Below are 23,874 nucleotides of genomic sequence, written 5' to 3'. Positions count from 1 at the left end.
AGCAAAGATTTACTATTTTGAGTAGGCAATTCCAGCCCTTTCAGGTCAACACATTTCTTAATAAGATATACCAAGAATTTGGAGCCTAATTTTACACTCTTAGAACTCTACAGAACAATGTCACACACTTGGTTTTCCTTAATTAAGGACAACAACTTATAAACTTCATGATAAAGATTCTCTCTTTCTCATTCTCTTCCTCTCTCTCTTCTCAATGCTTCTGTCTTTGAAACATTCATTACCAACAATTGGGGGAGAAGGAGAGTAAATGCCTCAGTAAGTTGCTTTCCCTTACAGCACTTTAATTTCCTCCACCATAAAATTATCTCTAAGCTCCCTTCTAACCATAACACTCCATGACTTCATTGGCACACTTAAAAGCCCATACAGTCTCCACTTCTGTGGGTCCCTTACCTTTGCCAAGAGGAAGATGGTCTATTTGAAGCTAGGATTGGGGTGGGTGTGGCATTTTCAGCACCAGGCCGTGACTGCACTCTAATCTACTTCCTACATACGACATATCCATTCTACAGCTAGTACTCTATGAAGGGATTGACAGGCTCTGTGAATGGTTCTATGTCATTACTTATGACATTAGACATCACAATGATTTGTGGCTCCCAAATTGCCACTACAGGGCAATGTGTCCCAGGGTCAAAGCAACTGTCTGACAAAACAGATACACCTTGCCTGGAGGTTTTTGAGTCTATATGAAAAAATAAAAAGTTTTAATTACACATCAACCAAGATTTAGGACTTGGAAATAAAACTGTTGTAGGAGGCTCATATTCTGAGAATTGAAAAAACGAAGGATATAGTGCACATCCAGACCAACAGCACCTAGGTCAAAGGTCTCTCCTGAAAATACCAGCCTCCTGGTTGGGGCATGTAATAGTCTCATGCAATGGAAGAACCAAGATCTATATAAAATAATTTAAACAAATCCAGATAAGTTTTCAACATTTCTGCCTAACTAGAGAAAGTGACCTCAGCTTTCTAAACTTCCACATTTATATTTTATTTTTCTCCTTCACTCATATCACTTCAAAATATATAATAACACCTCTTTTATACAACCTCGGCATAATAATTTGTAGGTAACTCATGGGCTACTTGCAACTTTAGCAATCTCTTATTTTAAATTAAATCCAAAGAATTTCTATGATTGACTAAGGAAAACAGTACTTAATTCACCAACGTTTTATAACAAAATTGGATAATATATTCTTGTTTCAAACACGTAAGCATTGCCTGAAGTCTGCTTGGCAGAAAATCTAGAGATTGCTAACTATGGAAAATGCAGTAGAATTATTTTTATATAGCTAAGTGGGATATAAAACATCATATGTTTACTTATTATTGACAAATTACAACAGTAAAAGTTGTTTGATTCCTATGAGGAACTGAGTAACCAGCCATGCAGAATAGCCAGTAGAATATGTATCCTGTTTTAAATGACTTTTCTATTCCACAACCCCTTTGCCTTCCCTTCCCATGAAGATCTAATAGGTAATCAAGTCTAATGAAGTATTCTTTTATATCTCTGACATAATGATATCCATTTAGGAATATAAAGATTATCTATTAGTCATAAATATAGTACGATGTGTGGACAAAACCCATCGAACGCTCATAATGATGGAGATATTACTTAGCCCAGAATTAATGTTCACCCCACTTCTTTTCAGTGAAGCACTACAACGCACCCTTGGAACTGGTGTAGAGGAGAGAGCTCTCATATGGGTTTTCATAGGGAGAAAATTTAATTCTTCAGTCTCTATGAAGCCAGACAAAACCTCTCCTTTCACTGGACTCCAATATAGTCAATAATTTTGTATAAACATCACAAATTCTCTTTCCTCAGACTGATTATCTATGGGAATCATTTGCATGGTATGCAAACTACGGAAAATCTGAACTAGACTTTACCACCAAGAGCATGAAAGTAAACACAGTTAAAGTCACAGTAAACCTCCTCTAGAGCATGCATTCTCAGCGGGGTTGAGATGGTGCCAAGGGGGCAAAAACTGGTTCTTAGGGGACAGCACAGAGAATCCTGCATATCACAGTGATTTGTGGCCCCCAAAGCTCCACACTCCCTGAGAAAACCTTATTCCTTAGTATTTCTTTTCTCTCATTAAATTAAATGAAAAGCTTCTCCTTAGGCGAGTGACTATGAAAAAACTGTTGAGAAATGATGATTTAAAACAAAAGAAAAGCAAGTTTTGTCTGTAAAATCCTTTTTCCCATCCTTAAAATCAGGGCTGCCTTTCATTTTTATCCAAATATCTGTTTACACTTTGATGTGATTTCCATCTTTCCTTGTGAGCTCTTCTCTGAATTTCTCTTCATTACTTCCCTTTGAGCCAGTGGCTGATGACTGGTGCAAACACGAGAAATGGTCCTCTTTCATCTTCAGTGTTACTGATCTCTAATGTTACCACTCACTGAGTGTCAGATCTCCGTCATCAGAGCAAAATAGAGGATGCGGTCGTAACTCACAGACTTACTATGGCAAGAGTGACTCCTACATCTTTATTTATTCTAACTGTAATGTTAAAACATGGTAAAATGATGGCAAGGAAAGGGGCAATAAAATCTTTCTTAACAGCATTTCAGGTTAGCTTCTCACTTGTTAAATTAACTCGAATACACCATAATTCTAAGGTATATCTTCATAATTGGTCAAAATAGAAAAAATCAGACGATAGAAAGCATTCTACTCCTTTACCCCATACAAAAGGGCATGAAAACATTTGGAGAATTAAGTCACTGTCTAAAGTATGGTAATGACTGCATTTCTGTTGCAATGTACAATCTTTCAGAAGAGCTATTATTCTTAGTTTACAAAATTTTACTAAAATAAATTTCATAATTATTCATTTACACTTTCTCTTTTGCAAAACATTTGACAGAATATTATTTTGGAAAGGACTATGCCTTGCTATGTTGCTTAGAATGTGTGTCCCCAACAATTTAAATTGAAGCTGGAGGGTGGAAAATTCTTCGGAGGACAAGAACATTGGTTTAGGAATCTGAGGAGAGACAGTGAAACATCTCTGATTTCATTATTTTGTCATTTTTAATCCTTAGTAAACTTAATCATAAAATCTGGACCATGCGACATACTTTTTAAGGATCACATAAAGATTTTGAGGCTGCAACTACAAGATATGTAACGCAAGAAGGCTGCCTGAGGTGAAATGGGTCAGCAGCCCTATAGCCAGAGAGACCACAAACAGCCATTCGTGTCATCCCAACTTTCATTGCACATATCACTAAGATTCACGAGGAGGCTAATTCCTAGATTCAATATGGTATTATTGTTATGCTGGTGATACTTGAGCTTTATGTTTGATTATAATACAGCGCAGCTGCACTGTACTTGAAAAAAAAGTGAAATAATTTCATTTTCTTCAAGTCGCCCACAGAATGTCCCCAGATTATAGCATTTGACAACTTCCTGCTTTAGAGAACAAAGGAAGGAGAGTAGAAATGATAGAAGTTAGCGATGTGTTTTAAGAATTAAATTCTTCTTGTAAATATAAAATAAAATCTAAGAGGAATTAGCTTTTTGGACAGCAGCAGATTCTACAGCTTATGTGATAACCTACCTCCAAAGAGCAGGAGGCCCTTTTACTGACATCTATTAAAATAAACAAAAAAGGGGCACTGGCACAGAAGACCAGATTTTTGAAGTGAGTTGAAGTTTAGAACTGATCACAATTAGCTAAAATCAAATATTAATAGGACAAAGCATTTTAACTAGATTTCTCTAATCCTTGAGGATGCTGCTCTAGTTCACTTTGTAGGTCTATTTAAATGTATAATTCTTTTGTTTTATTTTTGTGGCTGTTACATATACCAATGTAGCACTTCCTCAAATCAGCACTTGCTGCTGCCAAGTCACTTCAGTCGTGTCCGACTCTGTGTGACCCCACAGACGGCAGCCCACCAGGCATCCTCAAGGATTAGAGAAATCTAGTTAAAATGCTTTGTCCTATTAATATTTGATTTTAGCTAATTGTGATCAGTTCTAAACTTCAACTCACTTCAAAAATCTGGTCTTTGGTGGGGGGAGTTGTGAGAATTTATATGCAATGCTTTGTGAAAGGCATCACTTTAAAAAACCTATTTTTTTCATTGGCTAATGCTTGAAAACAATTTCCTTCCATGGAATCCAGATAAATTTTGGAAAAATGTATACTTTGAACACCAACTTAAAGTGCCAGCATGTTCATATGAATTGGGCACGCAATCTACTTACTGAAAAGTGTAGTACTAGAATTTTCTAAGTGTCAATGGTCTCTGATGTTGTAATAGGAATTTTAGGCAACTTTGGAGGTATACAGTCTTTGAAAGCAATGAAATTCTGTATGCTTTCTCTTTCTCACACATTTATGAGAGAAGTGCTTAATGTACCTTTAAAATTTGTATAAATTAAATCAGAAGTATTGTTTATAAACTTGGTAAGTACTTACATCAGAGGAAAGCATACATAAAGAAGGGTTGGCAAAAGTTCTTGGAAGTTTAGATTTACATAATTCCAGGAAAATTCAAGAATACATGGATAGGACCATCAGTTACAGATCATTTTAGTACTTATTTCTATGGTTTTCAGGGGTCCTTCTGTTTTGCTGTTTTGGGGAGAAAACAAAAATTATGTCTGGAACATTTCCAGTTTTTCTGCTGGCACTAAAAAAAAAAAATAGTAGCAACAACAAAAGCGTCTATAAAAATCATTTGAAAATTGCTACAGACCTGAAGCATAATTTTGCTGGTGTGGTATTATTGATGCCTCTTAAATTATTTAAACTAGAAATTTCTGTTGAAATTCAAAGTTACCTCCCATATGGCCAGTACAATCCCTCTCTATTGCTCAGTGAAGGCTAAGACTTGAATCCAAACTACGGGAGATCTAGACATGTCTTTGTTTTCACATTAATATTTCTTCTTAAGCGATGCTCCCTTTTCAGTCCCTGAACATGAAGGCCACTTCAAATGTCCTTATTGTTTGTAATAACTTTTAGAAAAATCCATATGTTGTTTAATAGCAGCAGGCTTTCTACACAGGAAGTGCTCGATATGGTTTCCTGGGGAGCCTATTGTCTTCCAATCCTTGTACGCCAGCCACATCGCCCCTGCAAGTTCAGTTCCTCCTTTGCTTGTGCTTCCTCCATTTTATTTTATTTTTTATCATTTGGCTACAGAGAGCTGCCTCATGTCATTCTTTGCATACATCATCTCTGGTTTTTCTCTTTCGCTGCATAATGGCCCCGCTTTGCTCAGAGTCACTGTTGTCCCAAGTGTGATCCTTTACTAAAACGGGGATTGAATGAAGGTGGAGCTCAAATTATCTGGGAGCAAAGGAAAACCAGGCATTTGAAAAGGACCCAGAAAGGAACGAGTAATGAACCAGAGTGGCCTCAATGAATTGCTCTAGAGGGAATTCTCAGCTTTGACACAAAAGGAATGCCTGGATACCAAGGAAAACCTAAGGGGGGAAAATCTCAGTAGGAAGCCTGCCTCTTCGGCTGGTCAGCCTGGAGGGGTAAAGCCAGTAGCTCTCCAGATAGGAAGAGAAACACATGTATTTTATGAGTAATGGTTAAGCATTCAAACATGCCGTTTTGGAACACAAGGTACTTTGAGGAGTCGACATCCCTTCATAATTCATGTTCATTGTCCCTCTAAGTAAAATATGTGTCTCCCTTTAGTTATTCTGTTAGGAATCGTGCTTTAAAGGCAGGAGGACATTTTTGATAATGCACATCTTAAACTTTTCATTAAACTACCAAATTTAAATTCTACCTTTTTGTGCACTCTGACATTTTTGTCTGGCATTTTCATTAATTTTGCGACATACATAAATGTAGCTGAAATGTTAACTGATCAATACTTTGTCTCTCTCATGTAGCACTAGTGCTCCGTTCCCTAAGGACCACACAGCAGAACAGAAATTAAATGTGTAAAATATCAAATGTTAATGTTAAACACAGCGGCACTTACTGTATAACGACAGAAAAGGCTAAAACAATTCCAAATGGACAGATGGTACCACAAATTATCTACAATCCCATTTAAAGATTAAAGTTTGTCCTGTAAAATAATTCTTTGACGCACACTGAAGTGTGTCCTTTTACTGATAGCTCAGTTGTCCAATTATTTTTGTGCTCATTACAGTGAGAAATGACAGTACTGAAAAAGAGAATGTGCACTCTTTTTTTTCCCCCCACGTTGCACCCACTGACATCCACAAGAACACACATGTCTGGTCAAGAGCCTGATGAAAATTAAACGCAATTGATGAGACATTTACACGTCTACAATGGATGATTCCCAAAGACAAGCGTCCCTGACTCCCACACCACATACGTATGTGTTTGCTCTTAAGCATACAATATTCATAGTAAAATTTAAAAACCTAATTCATGGCACACAACAACAAGGACATTCCCAGGCACATGCTTGCTTATATTTCATCCATCACCTTCCAGGCTGATTTCTGTTTCTCCTAGAGTCTGCCAGCTTTGAACCTTCCACAGAACACACAGGTAGCACAAAAAGAGAGCAGGGCAGCTCTTCACCTGCATTTCTCATGCTCTCCACTCTAACTGACATCAGGACAAAAATGACTGTTTTTCCGTTTAAATTTCACTACTCTACATTTACTTTTGGATGCTAAATTAGAAAAGAGAAAGAAAACAGGATAGAAAAAAAGGCACTTAAACATTATAAAGTTTACCGATCTGGGCCTAAAACCAAGCAGCATAATGGTACAAACGCATGTGCTCCATGAGGCAGCTGCATTTATGAAAAAGTGGGCCAAGTGGAACCAATATTATAATAATAGACCCGTGATCCATCAACAGGGAATGATGGGAACAATATGTTTGTATCAATGGGGTGCTGCTCGTAGCCTCTCCTAATGGAAAGCAGTTCTTTTCAATAAACTGGCCTAAAAAGGCTCTGGTTATGCAATAAGATCTTTGAAACATTTCGTTTTTAAGTACATCATTTAGTATCTACAAGATGAATAAAAATCCTACCACGGCGTTTTCTTTTTTCTTGAATCGTTATGATGTAGAGGTACATATTTTAAAAGCTCTTTTGGAAAGGACATAATATCTGTGTGGCTTTGAGCAAGGTACTTAACTTTTTCATGCCTCAGCTTCTTCCTCTGCAAACCAGGAAAATAACAGTATCTACTTCAAATAAGGTTGCTGGGAATATTTAATTTACTAATGCACAAAAGGCACTTTCATGCTGTAGTGCTTGGAAAAGTGTTTTGGCACATAAATTTGTGGTAGATATTAGTTATCATTATATAAGGGTTTTTTATATTAGAATTTAATCTGAGGTTAAAAGAGATGATGGATGGAGGATTATGAAATAATTTAGAATTTCAATATAAGGTCTAGGAAAAATGACTAAAAGGTATTAAGCTAAGCCTATCATCATTTAATCACTAGCTTTATTAGAGCAAACTCTTATCTATATGGCATCACTGAACAAAGTTTCTCCACATAAGAAAAATATTTCAGACTGACTGGATCACTGGTTGGTCTACTGATTTAGACAGTTGTTTACACTGGGAGCCTACTAAGGGGCTAGATGCTCTGCAGGTGATGCTGGAGTCCCAGGAGAAAAAAGCAGAGCCCCCATTCTCCTGGAACTCCTAGTTCAGGTCCAGATAAATGAAGCTGGTTGTTGTTATCTGCTGTTTTAATGACATTCAACAGACTGAAATTCAATGCTTCTTTTTTTCAATGAAACCATTAATAATATTGGTTCTTCTCAAAATCACTGTTAACATGTATTCACGTTGTAGTTTTCGGCCTGTTTTTTCACCATGGGTGTCAGGAGTCCCTTTTCCTACCTTTATTATAGCCTCCCCTGCCCCTCCTTCCTGAAAGCGGCTTGCATTCAGCTTGTTTTACAGGGTCGAGTCTGTTAGAAACTGACCACCAGCTAAAAGAGAGATCACTACCTTTATTCCCCAGTGAATTTTGACTCCCGGACAGTGAAATTACTCAAGGACTGTGTAGCTAAGTTTCTCAGAATTTCACTGGCTGATATATGTATTTTTTCAATCAGTAGGAAATTGTGAGGAAAGTCCACCATCTTGGATTCACTGTACAGGAGAGACCTCTAGAAGCCAGGTGAAGTTTGTGAAGACTTATATACACGCCGCAATGCTGAAGTATCCAAAATGAAGGTTCCTGAACAAATGATATAATATACAGGTTTCTCTGTTTGCAAATGTCATAAATAGCTATGAAACAAAGGAGAGAAACAAAGATGGCAGCATGATGCTCTCGGCAGAATATTATTGTGTCTGCTATACGGCCCCCTAGAATCCGGACGTAATGGCATATGTGTATTACACATAAACTCAACATCATTCCCCCCCCTCATTAACATTAAAATGCCTCTATGATGCTGAAAAACAACAACAAAGTTTGCTTAACAGTACTCCAATGTATTTATCATGTGAAAGAGCAAAATAAAAGAATATTGAGAGAGGCAGATTTTCTTTTCTAAAACTTAATGATGATGCCAGGCACTTTCTTCAAGGAGACAACAACATGTCTATGGGAAGCAGGCTGCCTAACTTTCTGGTAACTCACAACACAAAGGGACGTGCACACTCTTTGTTCCTTGTGCTCAGACATTAATGAAAGTCCCGCACAAGGCCAGAGAGGAGGACAGGGCTCAAAGTATTGAACTGATGTGCCTACTCTCATTTGAATGGTAATTCTAAAATGTTGACTTGTTACTATAATTAAAGCTCTTCTTGTAAGCCCCCCAAGATAAAGTCATAGTCCGCGAAACCCGCAAATATAAGGACACATAAGGGTACTCATATCCTAACAAGTATGACAAGAAAATGAAAGATTTCAAAAGAACGACTCCACTTAAACTTCAGACTGAAATCCTGAGTGCGCAAAAATAATGTGAGAGCAGAAAAATCTCAGCTGAAGCTCAGAGGAAAGAATTCTCTCCGAATTTCTAGCTTTGCAAGTTGGTCTCATCAGCAATTTTTAAATAACCAAAGTAAAAGACCACCAGATGAATGTTGTCAGAGGACTCTGGAACTATCAAATTTCTCACTTGTACCTTTTTAAAAACTGGAAATCTCAGAAATAATAAAGCCTTCATCCACTTCCAACCGTGATTCACATTTTAAAGTATTACAACTAACATTCTACTGCCAAAGATTTTCATATTTTGAAAAGATATCTATAGGATAAATACAATTAAAATGAGGATGGTCAAGATTCTTAATTTTTTTTTTTTTTTTTAACACTAAGGACTTTTCTTGGCCGGGCTATTGGGCTTTGGGATTATGCAACATGTAAAATTTTACTTTTTAACTGTCACAGAGAAAATTGCACATTGGCTGAGATGTCTTGTATTCCGGAAATCTGAGGCGGGGAGTGGGGATGTATTCTTGGACTCAGACCTTGAACATCCATCAGGTTCCTGCCCACGGCAAATCTGCCCAGTCAAATCTCAAAATAGAAGTTAAAAATGGCCACATCGACATAACTATAACTACAGCCACAGAAACATGCAGCTATGATTACCGAATTTAATGAATAACAATGTAAGGAATACAGTATGATCATACCACAAAAGCAGCGAGGCTCCTTGGGGGTGAATCCCAGTCAAAGCAACTATTAACATAGTATGCAGCATTTACCAGCACCATAACACAACGCTTCGTTCTGATAAAGTTCCTTAGCAGCAGCTGTAAAGGAAGATGAAAGCCATTATTAGAATTTGCAAGACTAAAACCCATCAGATATGCTACAAAATTCTTCAAGTTTAGTGTGACTTAATATGAATTCAGAAAGTTAATAAAGTTGTAAGAATATACCAAGCAATTTGGCTCACAACTTAGAGGGAGAGAGGTATATCTGGAGAAGGTGGAAAGAACTAAATTACAAGAGCAATTTCTAAGTTAAATATATTTACATAAAAAGTACTATCATGCACGCTGAGTTACCTCTGTTCAAAAGAAAAAAAAAAATTCCAACACATCAAAAACATTTTTTTTTTGACACTTAAAATGCTGAGAACTTTAAATATATTTAAAAATTCTGAAATCCTGGGCTTTAAAAATTCTTTAAATGCTTTCATTTCAAGATATTTCAAAGTGAAATTGCTAACTTGGGATGTTTTTATTGAGGAGCTTAGAAAAAACCCGTCAAGTATTGCTTTATTATAGAAAAAAGAATATTTTATCACCATTTCAGTAGGATCTCCCTTTCTTCCCATCATAGTCTCATTCCCCTTCTCTCTTTTCCCTCTTCCTCTCTCTTCCTCCCACAATAAATTTTACCCATATTTCTCATTACTTTTTCCTAATTTTGGATTTAGGGAAAAATGTATGGTAACCAAGTACTTTACAAAATATTTTCTTAGAAAAGGTATACGACAAGCTATTACATATAAAATATGCTACAAGAATATATTGTACAACACAAGAAATATAGCCCATATTTTATAGTAATGACAAATGGAACAAATCTTTAAAAATTGTGAATCACTATACTGTACACCTGTAACATAGAATATTGTGCATCAATTACACCTCAATAAAAAAAAAAGAGACAAAAAATAAACGGTAGATATGGAACAAGATTAAGAGGTATATGGGAATTTATATAATTAAAAAATTTAAAACTAAGGTATGGCTAGAGCTGTTAAGACAAACAGCCCATATACTAGATACAGATTCAAAAAATTACATACAGTTATGTTAATAATTAGAGTAATTATGTCTGCAGGTTAATATTTTGCTACTTACAAGTATATTTCAAGGCTAATCTGGTATTTTAAAGAAGTAGCTATGTAAAGTTAACTGGGCTCATATGGAAAACATCTGCATATGTATGTACATATAGAAGCATGTACATGCACAGCAGTTTAAACAAGTTAAAATTTCTTTCTGGCAAAGGAAAAAGTGTTCCTATTTGTTTCCTTCTTGGCCCCTACTCACCTTTAAGAGTTTTACTATTTTTAAATATAACTGTGGAAAAATATAATCTGTATTCAGATAGATATTACATTTGTACCTCCTGCACCGTCTTTAAACAACTAAAGGTTCCACTGTTTCGGGTGAAGTGATTGGAATAAAAACAAAGTAGTTTTGGTCTTCTAATAGCACAGAAAATTATTAAAGATTTTAACACACACAGATGAGTTCTGTAAACTGTAGAGTCTCAAATATATTTTATTTTAGCTGTGTTAATTGGAAGTAAACAACTTTTAAAAGGGGAAACTACTGTTCTTTTCTTAACTTGATATCAAATCAACTTTAAAGCTACAAGTCTAATTAGAAGATATCAAGTCTAAAATTCCTTCCTGATAGGAAAATCAGGGTTCCTGATTTTCTATGTCCTGAGCTAAAAATGCCAATAAAAGTTCACTTCTAAAAGATCATAGACAAAATCTAATTAACAGGAAGGTCTCCCTTAAAAGATACAGCCCCCTCTCTCGTGGATTAGAGGGAAGAGCTAAACGCTGGGCTTGCTTTACACACACCTGCATCATACCTGTGGGTGGTCTAGATGTATATTTGAACCTCAGCTTTTGGTGTTCTCATTTACACATTCCATAGCAATCAAATTGTATTTTATGTTCAAAATGATCATTCTTTTGCTAACGCATGAATACATGTCCATTCTATGCAGAGCCTACAGTATCCCCTTTCCTTTCTGACCACCCCCATCCAACTTATTAGTTTGGTATTGTCCTTGTTTGATCTTTCAAGGAAAAGAAGGGAAGAGAGAAAAAGAAAGAAGAAAAGAAAGAGCCATTTCACATCAGTAGATGATCAAACATTCCATAGTCTTTCCCCACCCGCCCCACACTTCCAAGGTTTATTTGAATTTCCATAGATGTTTTACAGATAAAATCAGGTCTTCCCAGAGGGATTCATCTTTCCTCGCTGTTTACCTGTTTAGAGAGTCTGTTTTCCTCTTCAATGTACTTCTGTTCTTTGGGTATTAATGTTCGTAAGCTGGCTTTCACCTATACATCAACATATGTGTCTGTTATGGATGAATATATTACAAATGTTTACAAGTTTTTCATGCAGTTCAATTTGCAATCATTGCTAAAGTTTCAAAGTCCTGGCTGCGGTTCCCAGAAAATATAAATGTACACCAGTGGCACATGCATGCGCTTCCATTTCTGATGCCGGCAGGCAGTGGCCACAGCACAGCCGCAGCGGCAGCCGCCAACGATAACAGAAAGTGTGGGTGTGCCAGGCAGTGGCAGAAGCGTATTCTCCAGGATACATCAAGGTTTAGAGAAAATGAGGGATGACAGAAATTCTCTACAAATCAGGAACAAAAGCTTTCATGAAACTGAACTCTTTAGCAGTACAAAAAAGCCAAAGTTAAGACTTACAGCATTAAAAATCACATCTATTTCAAGATAGATGACCCCCTTTGTTGGCCCTGTCAGCTGCTTGTTTTTCAAGACGTAGGCTTTCTGTTCACCATTTTGAATCTGCGGGAAAAGGACATGACAGCCGTCTGTCTCGCGGTCTCCACTGAATACACTCCCTCAGTGGCCTTTGACCCCCAGCTGCTGAAACTGACAGAGAACCCAAAACAACTGTGGCAATTCTGACAAGTACCTGTTCATTACCAGGATCAAGTCTGTCAGGAAAAATTAACTATCATGGGATTCAACATGGCCGTGAATTGAGTATGTTAAAATTTTTAGTGTTCTTATTACAGACCTTGGTTGAGAAATGACAGATATAGAGCTGAGGCTTTTTTTTTTTTTTTTTTCCTTGAGCAAAAGCAACACAGAGCTGTGTGTCAGGTGAATAAAACTTACGGACAGCAAGGGTATAGCAACTTTGCCCAGAAAGTCAGCACTTCGATCCCGATCTTCATCATAAACTGTCACTTCCAGAACTGAATGGATATCTTTAATGTTGCTGCAAAATAAATATATGTAAGGGGGGGAAAAAAAAAAAGACTTCATCAGTGGGGAACAAGAACACAAATGCTTTTGAAAGTTTAGATAGCTCCAGCTGCTTTGGTGTATATGTGTTTTATGTATGCTATTTGCATAGACATGTACGTAGGGCAGCTTGGTATCGGACAGAATTTCCCACAATGCATCTTAGTAGACAACTGTGATGGTTATCTGGAAGTTTGAATACAATTTTAATTTTAAGTTATAATTTTTCAATAAAATATAACTTCTATCTGGATGGCCACAGAATAAATCACTGTTTAAAAAAAAAAACCATCAATAAGCGGCACTGATTTTTTTAGACTTTTCCTTCTTCTCATTATTACAATAATTCCTATCTTCTTATAACTCCCATATAAAACATCACCAGGTTTGATTTCAGCAAGAGTCACAGTATATTTTGTATCATTCGTCTTTTTTTTTAAAAATAATTTTTATCCACCGCTCTCATCAAAATGCCAACTTATTTCTGTTAAGTTTATAGTAAAAATTAACTACACAGAATACAGAATGGAGAAAATGTAACATTGATAGCTATTGTACCACCCTAGGATTTAGAAATTAAGTAGTGCTCCATTATGTTCCAAAGACAACACATGCTAATAAACAACTGTGCAAGCTCTTCATATTTTTGTTTCTAGAAAAATAAGCCCCAATTGTTGACAGCATTTATTCTTTGATCAAACTGTTTACCAAGAAAACATGAATTAAGAGAAAACAAAAAATGAATATATTCATTACTGAAAGACTGCAGCCACATGTGAGAAGAGGCTTTATCAGAACACAATCAATTAATGGCTTTGATAATAATCAAACCTATTCATTCAATTATGCATTCTAGAGAAAAACACTCTCCACAACCTTCTTAGGAGTGCAAGTCTCCTGACCAGGCTTTCATGTCTTATAAAAATGTGAAATTCCTTAAAGATAAATTGGTCAGATAATTAAATCTGATTAGTTACTAGATCTTAAGCAAGGACATTATAAGAAATTAATGAGGAATTTAGCAGTTTCTCATATACAAAAAAATAAAACTATGTTAGAAAACTTTTAAGAAGTACTTCTATTTGGAGAGTTTTCCTTTGTTCAGAGTTCATTTCTAAAGCCCAGCTTAAAAAAAACCCCACAAATTTAGGAGATACTACAGAGTAGCATTGGCAGCTTTTACAGTGAATGACTGGAAAGATTTACAAACTTTTTAAAACAAAAAGAAAATTAACTCAAAGGGTTTTTTTCTTTTTTGGGGGGGGGTAAGTAGGACAGTACTTAATATTCTTATTGTGGCTAAAATGCAACAAACCAAAACTAAAACATCTGCTGAATCTGAGACTGGATTGTTTGCTGATTTGAGCAATGGAACAAATAGAGCTTTGTCCTCCTTGGTGTCAATGCAATTGGGGAGAATTTCAATAGAAAGTATAAAAGGAAGAAGCAGTATGGCAATTCAGTTAATGGGAGCAAAATCCTTAGTCAAAAAAATGCACAGCTTAAAAAAATATCTGTATAAACACACAAAAAAATGGTATACCCTTTCCCCAGGTTTTACTCTCAGGAAGGTAATGCAATTATGCAATTCACTGTTGCTGGCAAAGGCAGGCCAGATGCACTGAGCTGTTAATCAGTTAAGAAAAAACACACAAAAATCTCGAAAATAAATATCATTTAGCATCATTCTTGAAGCGAGCTCAAGGTAATGGCTACTTACAATGTGAAGACTTTGTTCCACTCAGGGTTCAGATTTTTGTAGACAGTATGTGTTAGCAGCCTATCGTTGTTCAGCTCAACCACACAAAATGGGTCACTTTTACCTACAAGAAATATGGGGGGAGTAGTTTTAGTGTAAATAGGACCCACAGCTATCAGTATCGTGACCATGACCACATCTCTTTTCTAAAAAGTTTTACAGAAAACAGAAAGTAAAGTACAATTTTAAAAATTGAAAAAACGAACAAACATTAATATAGAGTTAGATGTAACAGGGTGAGGTTAACAGTTGTGATTCAGAGCAATTTAGAACTTGAAAAAAGTTTTAAAGGGCTAATTTATATGGCTATTTTAATTTGCATATTTTGTTTTTACAAAGATAATACTGTAATTGCCAATTATGAGGGCAAATGTGATATGTGCCCATCCCTAGCTTTTATTTAATTTAATGATCATTTGAAAGGTTCAGCCCCTTCACGTTACATGCATAAAGTTGCATGTATTTTCCAACTCATCTGAGTCACTAGGAACTTGTAATAGAAATTCCTAAACAAGTTTATTTTGGGAAAACTGCTATATTGCAGAACTACAATATTTTAATCCGACTTTAGATTCTCTTTTGAAATATCTATGGCATCACAAAAAGGTAAATTAGACCCTCTGAGGCAGAAAAAAATTCTGCCATTTGAAACTTAACCTCAACAAACCAATCTGCATGCTAAAGAGATGTATTTTTTCTGTCCACGGAGAGTAAAGGATTTGGAAGTTATCACATGTTTACAGCCACTCTGTGCAACCATAGTCAAACCTCATCTATTCGGTAATTATACCTTGTGATGTCCTCAATATTTTTGTAATGTCATGTCCTATATTATAAGAACCTGTAAAGTCAGAGGCTCTATGGGGGCAGTATTAATGATATTAGTGCAGCATGTAATTTGTTTGATACCTTATACAAATGACAATGAAATCAATATTTAGACAAAGCTGTCCAGAGGTCATCTCTTTTAAACGACAATATTGATTTAGACTACATAAGAGGTTAATGTGCATATTATTAACTTTAATGATAAAGAATAATTGTTTTAAATGCATTGTGAATTGTAGTCACAGTAGTTTACACTTCTGTGAAAGCTTAAATATCATTGAAGATTTTCCTATTAAAATTTAATAGGAAAGAATTCATTAGCTAGCAAGGACAGATAAGCTATGTATTCCCACACAGCAGTGTATTTACTTTCCATATTGTAATATTTAAAATGAGCTGTACAAACTTTGACTTACCTTTAATTTAACTTTGACTTACCTTTTAATCTACCTCTTTATTAATTCTACATTATAAAAGAGATTTAATATGTGTGTGTTCGTTGGTGGCCTCATATAGCCCAGGATAACTGCATAATTTAACATTATGGTAGTCTTTTCAATTTTTGGCCTTGGGATTAATTTTCAATAAAGAATAGAGAACTGAAAGTCTTTCAGGTCTGGTGAAAATTTCACCCTTGACTTAGGATCTGTGTTTTTTTCCCCCACATTCTTCACTCCTCTTCCCCTACCTGCTACCAACCTCATTCGTAACTCATACGTGCCATGAAAGATAGTATTCAAAAATATTTTGTTCATTAATTCATCTTATAGTAGGTTTTATTTGCCACATCAACTTTATTTTGTCCCAGAGAATTTAGATAAAAGCATGAAAAGTAGATTAGTTTTCAAAACCTTAGTTGCTCTTAAGACTCATATTAAACACTGTCTTTCCACCTAGCTGTGCTGGAGCAAAAGAACACAGCACATAAGCTACAACCTCAACTAGTTCATAAAAGGTTTGGAGAGATAAAATATATCTATATATAACAAGCAGAGAGAATATTAAAGCCATATTTATGACAGAATCTACGACAAAACAAGAACTACTTCACTTTCACTTTAGATGAAATGATAAACTAAAAAACACTTAAAAGACAAGTATAAGTCTCACATTTCCTTGGACTTCCTTGTAATTTTTCTTATGCACATGTACATCCATATTAATCTTAACCAGTAAAAATAAGTACAAAAAAATAGCACTTCTTGGTATTTTTGTTCCCTTATTTTCACTTGCTATACTCCAATTGTTAACACTATTCTATTTCAATTAACTTGGTTTTACTTGCCCTTAAATGATCAACAATGTGTGATAGATTCAGTCAAAACTGAACCACTTCTCCAATAACAAGACACAAGAACAAACTCTAGAGACTGAAATCTATGCTGGAAAACTTCTACGAACAGAGGATGAAAATGTTGACTTTTTTCCCACAGGAAATTATATTCAGTTGTGTAAGCAAAGAGTTGGACTCTACTGGGCAACCGAGCAACAACAACAAGACTGAATATAATACTTTCAATCAACCCCATGGAAAGTCTCCCAAATCATCAGCTTCTTTATTACTATATCCTTATTTGCTGACAATAGAAGACCTAGGTCAGTGGTTGGCCAAAGGATTAGAAAGAAACAAAATCTGTGCTTAATGTTTAATATTATTCATATTCTGCTAAGAAACTAATGTATTTATCAAACCCTATGTCTATGAGGTAGTTGCAATCCATATTTTGTTGCTATTTAGTTGATTATTTCTCCAAACCATTTTAGGGAAAACCAGTAATAGCCATCTATCACCACATTACTTAACCCCTCAGTTACTCTTTTCTATTAGAATAAAGTTGTTAAAGAACTAGAGACAACACCAAAAACACTGCAAGAGGCTTCTAAAGCCACTTCTCAGTCATTTTGCTATTCAAACTTCCAGTGGCATACCATCAATGGCAAAGACATTCTCCTATCAGCACCTATCTTATAACTTGAAATGGGCAAGCAATGTAATTTTTAAGAAATCACGTTAGACAATATGCAGAATAGAATGGTGATTACATTAAAAAAGAAAGCCTTTTGCCTAAGAAAGACCAAACATGTTTTGATTTATACTGATTTTTCCCAATCTGAAATCTATTATTCTTACACTTACGGTCATATTAAAGACTGTGATCAGTGACAGGAACTGATCCATGTAAAGGCTATTTTCATTTTTCCAAAAACTTCTTCCCAAATTTAACCCACTTCTGATGCCTTTTCAGTATCTATTAAAATCCATATTATATGGTATGTGTGTGTGTGCTCAGTTGTTTCAGTCGTGTCCGACTCTTTGCAGCTCTACGGACTGTAGCCCACCAGGCTCCTCCGTCCATGAGATTCTCCAGGCAAGAATATTGGAGTGGGTTACCATGCGTTCCTCCAGGGATCTTCCCAACCCAGGGATCAAACCTGTGACTCTTATATCTAACTGGCATTGCAGGCGGGTTCTTTACCACTGTGCCACCTGGGAAGCCCATCATATGGTAGGCCATATAGTTTTTCATCTCCAATCTCAAGGTCCTTAAAGTTCTTTACTTGAGCTATATCGCACCTTTTGTGTCCTCAAATATTCTAAGTACTTCCAGAGCTCGGGGCATGGCATTAAAGTCTAATGTGAAAGGCCAGTGGTCTGGGAGGAAGGGCCTAAACTTTGGAGGCAGAGCAAGCTGGGACTGACTACTCACTCTGGGACCCTGGGCCAGTTCCCATACCCCCTCAACAGTGACAGTAATGGTCCCTTGTAGATAATAGCTAGAATATAAGTAGTAAAATGTCTGGTATACTAGCAAGGGCCTCAATAAAATATAGCAATAATAAGGGCAATAATAATACCAATAAGGGGAATTACAATACTTACTGCAATCATTGCAGACATTTTCCGAGTTATTATATAAGCCCAACATAATGTTTTCATTCATTTCCTCAAAAAATTTTATGATTCCTCTATGAGAAAGATGCTTTTACTCTTTCTATTTTACAGAGAGGAAGCTGAGGCTGGGTGATTATATAACTCACCAGGTCACACAGGTTGTAGTAAAACCATCATTCAAACTCAAGTCCATCTGACATTTAAAGCCCTTGATCTATCCCCTTAGTTGCTCAGTCATATCTGACTCTGTGACTCCATGGATTGTAGCCTGCCAGGCTCTTCTGTGTATGGGATTCTCCAGGCAAGAATACTGGAGTGGGTTGCCATTTCCTTCTCCAGGGGAGCTTCCTGACACAGGGATCGAATCTAGGTCCCCTGAATTACAGGCAGATTCTTTACCATCTGAGCCACCAGGGAAGCCTCAACTGTGCCATGCCATATCTCAGTATTTAGTGAGTCACACCCATGGAAAGGCTGGGTGATGTCTTGTCTGCAGATTCATTTATTCAACAAATGCTTATCGCTTACCATATACCAGGCATCTTCTACGTGCTGAGGACACAGACATGCATAAAACAACTTTAAAAACCACTGAACATGCAGAGTTTGCATTGAAGAAGAAAGACAATGGATAAGAACATGTTAGAGTATTTTAAGAAAGTGAGAGTATTTTAGAAAGGGCTAAATACTATAGAGAAAAATTAAGTTGAGAAGATCAATGAGGAAGTAAGGAGTGCTGCTATATATGCACAGTTTTAAAAAGGACAGCCAGAGGGGGTCTCAGTGAGAAAGCAACAAGTGGGCAAAGAAATGAAAGAGGCAAGAGAGTGACCCTTGGCCAGAGAAATGACTGTGCCTGGTGTTTCCAGGAATCTCCAGAAAGCTAGTGTGACTGGAGGAATGGATGGGGAGTGGGAAGGAGTAGTAGATGACATAGTCGGAGAGGTACGGGGAGGGTGGCCAGTCTCTGGAGGAGTTTGCTTTCATTCTAAGTGCTAGGGAAAGGTTTTGGAGGGATCTGGGTTGAGATGCAACAGTATCTGATGGCTGCCATTTGTTATTTTTTTTTTTTTATTTTTAAACTTTACAAAATTGTATTAGTTTTGCCAAATATCAAAATGAGTCCGCCACAGGTATACATGTATTCCCCATCCTGAACCCTCCTCCCTCCTCCCTCCCCATACCATCCCTCTGGGTCGTCCCAGTGCACTAGCCCCAAGAATCCAGTATCGTGCATTGTAAAATAAGGTAGAGGGAGGGCCATGAAGGAGATAAGGGAGAAGAGTTAGGAGGATATTACAATAAACTAGGTGGTATAAAGCGATCAGATTCTGGATATATGTTGATGGTAGAATCAACAGAATTTGCAGATATCAATATTGAACAATCTATTATGCCTGATATTATTATTTGGAAATGGAAAACAATCTATTGCGCTTACCCAAGTCAGTCTCTTTTTGGCAAGGACAATAAGTATTCAACAAAGTGCTCTGACTAGCTATTTCTAGCCTTCAGAAGAGGAACATTTAGGCAAGGCCATTTTATCTTTAGCTTCCATTCATCTTTTCTTTCTAAAAAGTTATGTTTTTACAGTTATCAGTGTGGATGCCAACATTGGGTCTTTACACACTATGCTATTTTTGACTAATTTAGAAAGTATCCTTCTGCCATTGCATGATTCAAGGGCAATTAAAAATTAACAGCAATTGCAACCAAAATAAAAGTAAACATACAATATTAAATACCATGAGCTTACTACTAGAAAGCCCGCACGACAGTTTTGTTTTAAAAGAGCGGCTACACATAGTTGACGTGCTTATCTGGTTTGCTAAATGATGCTTTAAATGACTGGCTTTTCAGTTCCTAAATTTTGCCGTCTTGATTAGACGCCACTTAAACAAACAAAAACAATCACAGAAATACCAGTGATGGGCCTAACCATTCATTATCTGCTTAATTATTCCTTCTTTTCATGCTTTTATCATTCTGGTTAGGCCCTAGGCTGCTTTGCTTGCTGAGGGTACTGGAGGAGAGGCGTTGACTACAGGATGCAGCATTGATGTCTGCAGAGTGCACTGTACTTTGCAAAGCTCTAGAGAGCGAGGCACTCACTCCAGTGTTCTTGCCTGGAGAATCCCAGGGACGGGGGAGCCTGGTGGGCTGCTGTCTCTGGGGTCGCACAGAGTCGGACACGACTGAAGCGACTTTAGCAGCAGCAGCAGAGAGCGAGGCAGACCTGGCTCCTGTTATCATTTTATTCGATACCATCAGGCTAGGAGAGCAAGGAATGAAGGCAGCATCCAAGGTTGCAGTGTATTTTGTTTCCAGCCGTTTGGGGCTATTTGAAGAGCATGCGTGTCTGGGAACAAAGATTATATAATCTCTTGTTCACCTCTTACTCATTCTTGTCGGAAGACTAAAGCAGACCTGTAGGTACCAACCGGCTCTCCCTTAACTTTCACTATTTTAGATAAAAAGTGCCCATCCCTCTCCTTTCCAGTGCAGGAAACTGGAGATTTTGGTTTGGATGCAAGAGAGAAATCGCAGCAGTGCTGGATGAGGATGGGGCAGTGGGGTTGACTGTGTTACCCACCATGACAGCTAGAAGAGAATCTTCGCCTTCTTTGAGAACATGGCCATTTTCCATGTGGACAATTTCTAGAGAGTTGCAGAAATATATTTTGAAGCTATTTATTACTTATCGAGTGTCTGCTTGTCTTTCCCCAGAATTCTAAGTATAATTAAGGCATAGTCCAAAAACCTAAGACAGCTCTAAAAAATGAGTATTAATCTAAAATAAAACAAATGGGTTAAAGTAGCCCTTAGCCCATTTTTTTTTTTAAAAGACACAGTCCAGCTCTCAAAACACACACAATTTAGTAGGCACAACAGACACATAAATACACAATAATAATGCAGGGTTGTGAGTGCTGTAATAAAAGTGAGTGAAGAGTGCAAAGGAAGTGTATCATTCTCTAAGTTTAGAACAGGAAGGGGAAAAGAAAATGAAGACTTTTTCCCGATGGAGATGACTCTGGTGATCTATGGAGAATTACACCTCTGTCACCAGCAATTTTAGAAGTGAAGGACTTTCAGATTTGTGCTAAGGAATATTTAGTTTGAATCTATTTGTATATCCCTTTAATAGGGTCTCTGTAACACAAAACCCAGATGTATATTATATAACAATTATAATATGGGAGTCGGTTGCCATTTCCTACTTCAGGGGTTCTTCCCCACTTAGGGATCAAACCCATATCTCTTGGGTCTCCTGCATTGGCAGGTGGCTTCTTTACCACTGGGCCACCTGGGAAGCCCATGCGATAGATAGTTACAAATATTATGTTAGGACTGATGCATTTCTCCATAATCTGGTTTAATACTAAGGGCTATCTTTTTTTTTTTTTTTTCTATGAAATTTTATAGCGAAGAAAATCTCCCAAGAGAATTAAAATTAGGAGGAGACTATTTCACCTTGACTTATAAAAATAAACCTGTAACAGATTTTGAAGCATCTACTTTATTACTTCAGCTCTTCTTATGGTGGAAAGACATTCCTATAACCATAAAAACAAACGTCAGAAAAGTCTCCAGTGGGCATCTCTTCTGGCAATCTTCAAACCGGCAGTCAGGATTAAACAGGATGCACTGACTGGCTGCTGCTGCTGCTGCTGCTGCTAAGTCACTTCAGTCGTGTCCGACTCTGTGTGACCCCATAGACGGCAGCCCACCAGGGTCCCCCGTCCCTGGGATTCTCCAGGCAAGAACACTGGAGTGGGTTGCCATTTCCTTCTCCAATGCATGAAAGTGAAAAGTCAAAGTGAAGTAGCTTAGTCGTGTCCGACTCCTAGCGACCCCATGGACTGCAGCCTACCAGGCTCCTCCATCCATGGGATTTTCCAGGCAAGAGTACTGGAGTGGGGTGCCATTGCTAATTCTCTCTTACTCCTAGCCCTGGCTCTCTGAGGTCACCACACTGACATATTTACAAAGAACTGTGGGAAAGTCAGCACCACCCTTGTTTTGTGGGCAAGCAGATGACTCCAGTGCATACAGACAACTGGTTTGAACATTGAAGCCACTCAAGAAATACTGAATGATATTCCTGCTCCCAGAATAGAAAGTCAGTCCCAATCCATCAGTGGTGGGCTTTGTCCAAGGTCCTTTGGCTGCGGACAAGGAGTGCCGTTTGCTGGGTGTGATGTGTTATAAAAACATGTGCGTGTGGAGGCCCTGTGACCCCCTCTTTGTTGGCATGTCTCTTAAAACACAGAGGCTTTCAGTAGCAGTGAAAGCAATTCATACCCACAAGGGCCTTTTATTTGGGGCTACCTGGCCCAAATCAAGCTCATTGGTTTAACTTCCTCAGTTGCCACAACTCGAAATGGTTATAATTAATCTTAAAAAATTATAATCAAGGTTGCCATCTTTCTATAAACTGGAATTAAATCTTAGCATATAACAAGGTTATAGTTGAGGGAATCCCAGAGGGTCCACCAAAATAAAAAGCAGCCTACATTGGAGACATCTTCCAATCCTCTCCTTATCACTGGAGGTGAGGCTTTGGCCTTAGCTTTTTTCATTGACTGCCCTCAATATACTTTAAACATCTGGTTGGTATAATTACATTAGCTGACACTCATCACTAGGTTCCCACTGGGTCTGGCTCGGGTAATAATAATAGGGCTTCTCTTTTCTTAGTTAAGGCATGAAGCAGGTGTCATAGTGGCAGAAAAAATGGGTCCTCTAACTTTGTGGTTCTTGGTCCAGTGGGTCTTTCCTCACAGTGAAGATTTTGTAATGCCCTCCTCTCACTATTCTGAAATATAAGACCAACCCATAAGTTATTTCAACATTTAATATGATGTTTGAATGCTATTATTCAGAGGACTAAACAGAAAGTTGTATACAATTAAGTCATACATTTATTTATTTAACAAATTTTTATTGTTAAAAGATTTATTCAACAAATATTTATTGAGTATCTACTCTTTGCCAGGTCATGAAAGAACTGGCTACCCACTCCAGTATTCTTGCCTGGAGAATCACATGGACAGAGAAGCCTGGCGGGCTAGAATCCATGGGGTCATAAAGGGTTGGATATGACTGACTGATTCACAGACAGATGAAAAACAAAATAAGGTCTCTGCTCTCCTGGAACTTGCTTGCAGTGGGGACGGAGGAGAAAGAGGATGAATATTGAACATAATTAATAAGTAGATTATATGGTATGCTAGAGTGATGTATGTTAACAGAAGATGGAAAAGTAGAGCAAGATAAGGGGTTTGAAGAGTGTGGGGAAGGTCACAGTTTATATATTTAATTATGGTGTCTGGAGTAGACCTCATTGATAAGGGAAGCCTAAGCCAAGGACTAAAGGAACTGAAGAAGCAGCTAAGGGGAT

The 23,874-nt window shown here is 37.2% G+C and overlaps 1 protein-coding gene across 13 annotated transcripts in view; it reads right to left on the bottom strand.

Moving 5' to 3' along the window:
- The window catches only part of MCTP1 (multiple C2 and transmembrane domain containing 1), a 563,412-nt gene that overhangs the window by 151,677 nt on the left and 387,861 nt on the right, over positions 1-23,874 (bottom strand). For 11 of the 13 annotated variants that reach the window (XM_044948555.2, XM_025294008.3, XM_025294003.3 and 8 more), the window contains 5 exons: positions 14,711-14,813; positions 12,862-12,964; positions 12,424-12,525; positions 11,968-12,042; positions 9,635-9,754 (listed from right to left, as the gene is read on the bottom strand). In XM_044948555.2, coding sequence (XP_044804490.2) covers positions 9,635-9,754; positions 11,968-12,042; positions 12,424-12,525; positions 12,862-12,964; positions 14,711-14,813 — 503 coding nt within the window. Of the gene's footprint in view, positions 1-9,628; positions 9,755-11,967; positions 12,043-12,423; positions 12,526-12,861; positions 12,965-14,710; positions 14,814-23,874 lie in introns of those variants that run through there. The other 2 variants (XM_025294006.3, XM_045166809.1) reach the window with 2 other exon arrangements.

Source organism: Bubalus bubalis, chromosome 9 (assembly GCF_019923935.1).
Source record: "Bubalus bubalis isolate 160015118507 breed Murrah chromosome 9, NDDB_SH_1, whole genome shotgun sequence".
NCBI lineage: Eukaryota > Metazoa > Chordata > Mammalia > Artiodactyla > Bovidae > Bubalus > Bubalus bubalis.
Note: the sequence above shows the minus strand (reverse complement) of the source record. Positions and strands in the feature narration are given on the sequence as shown.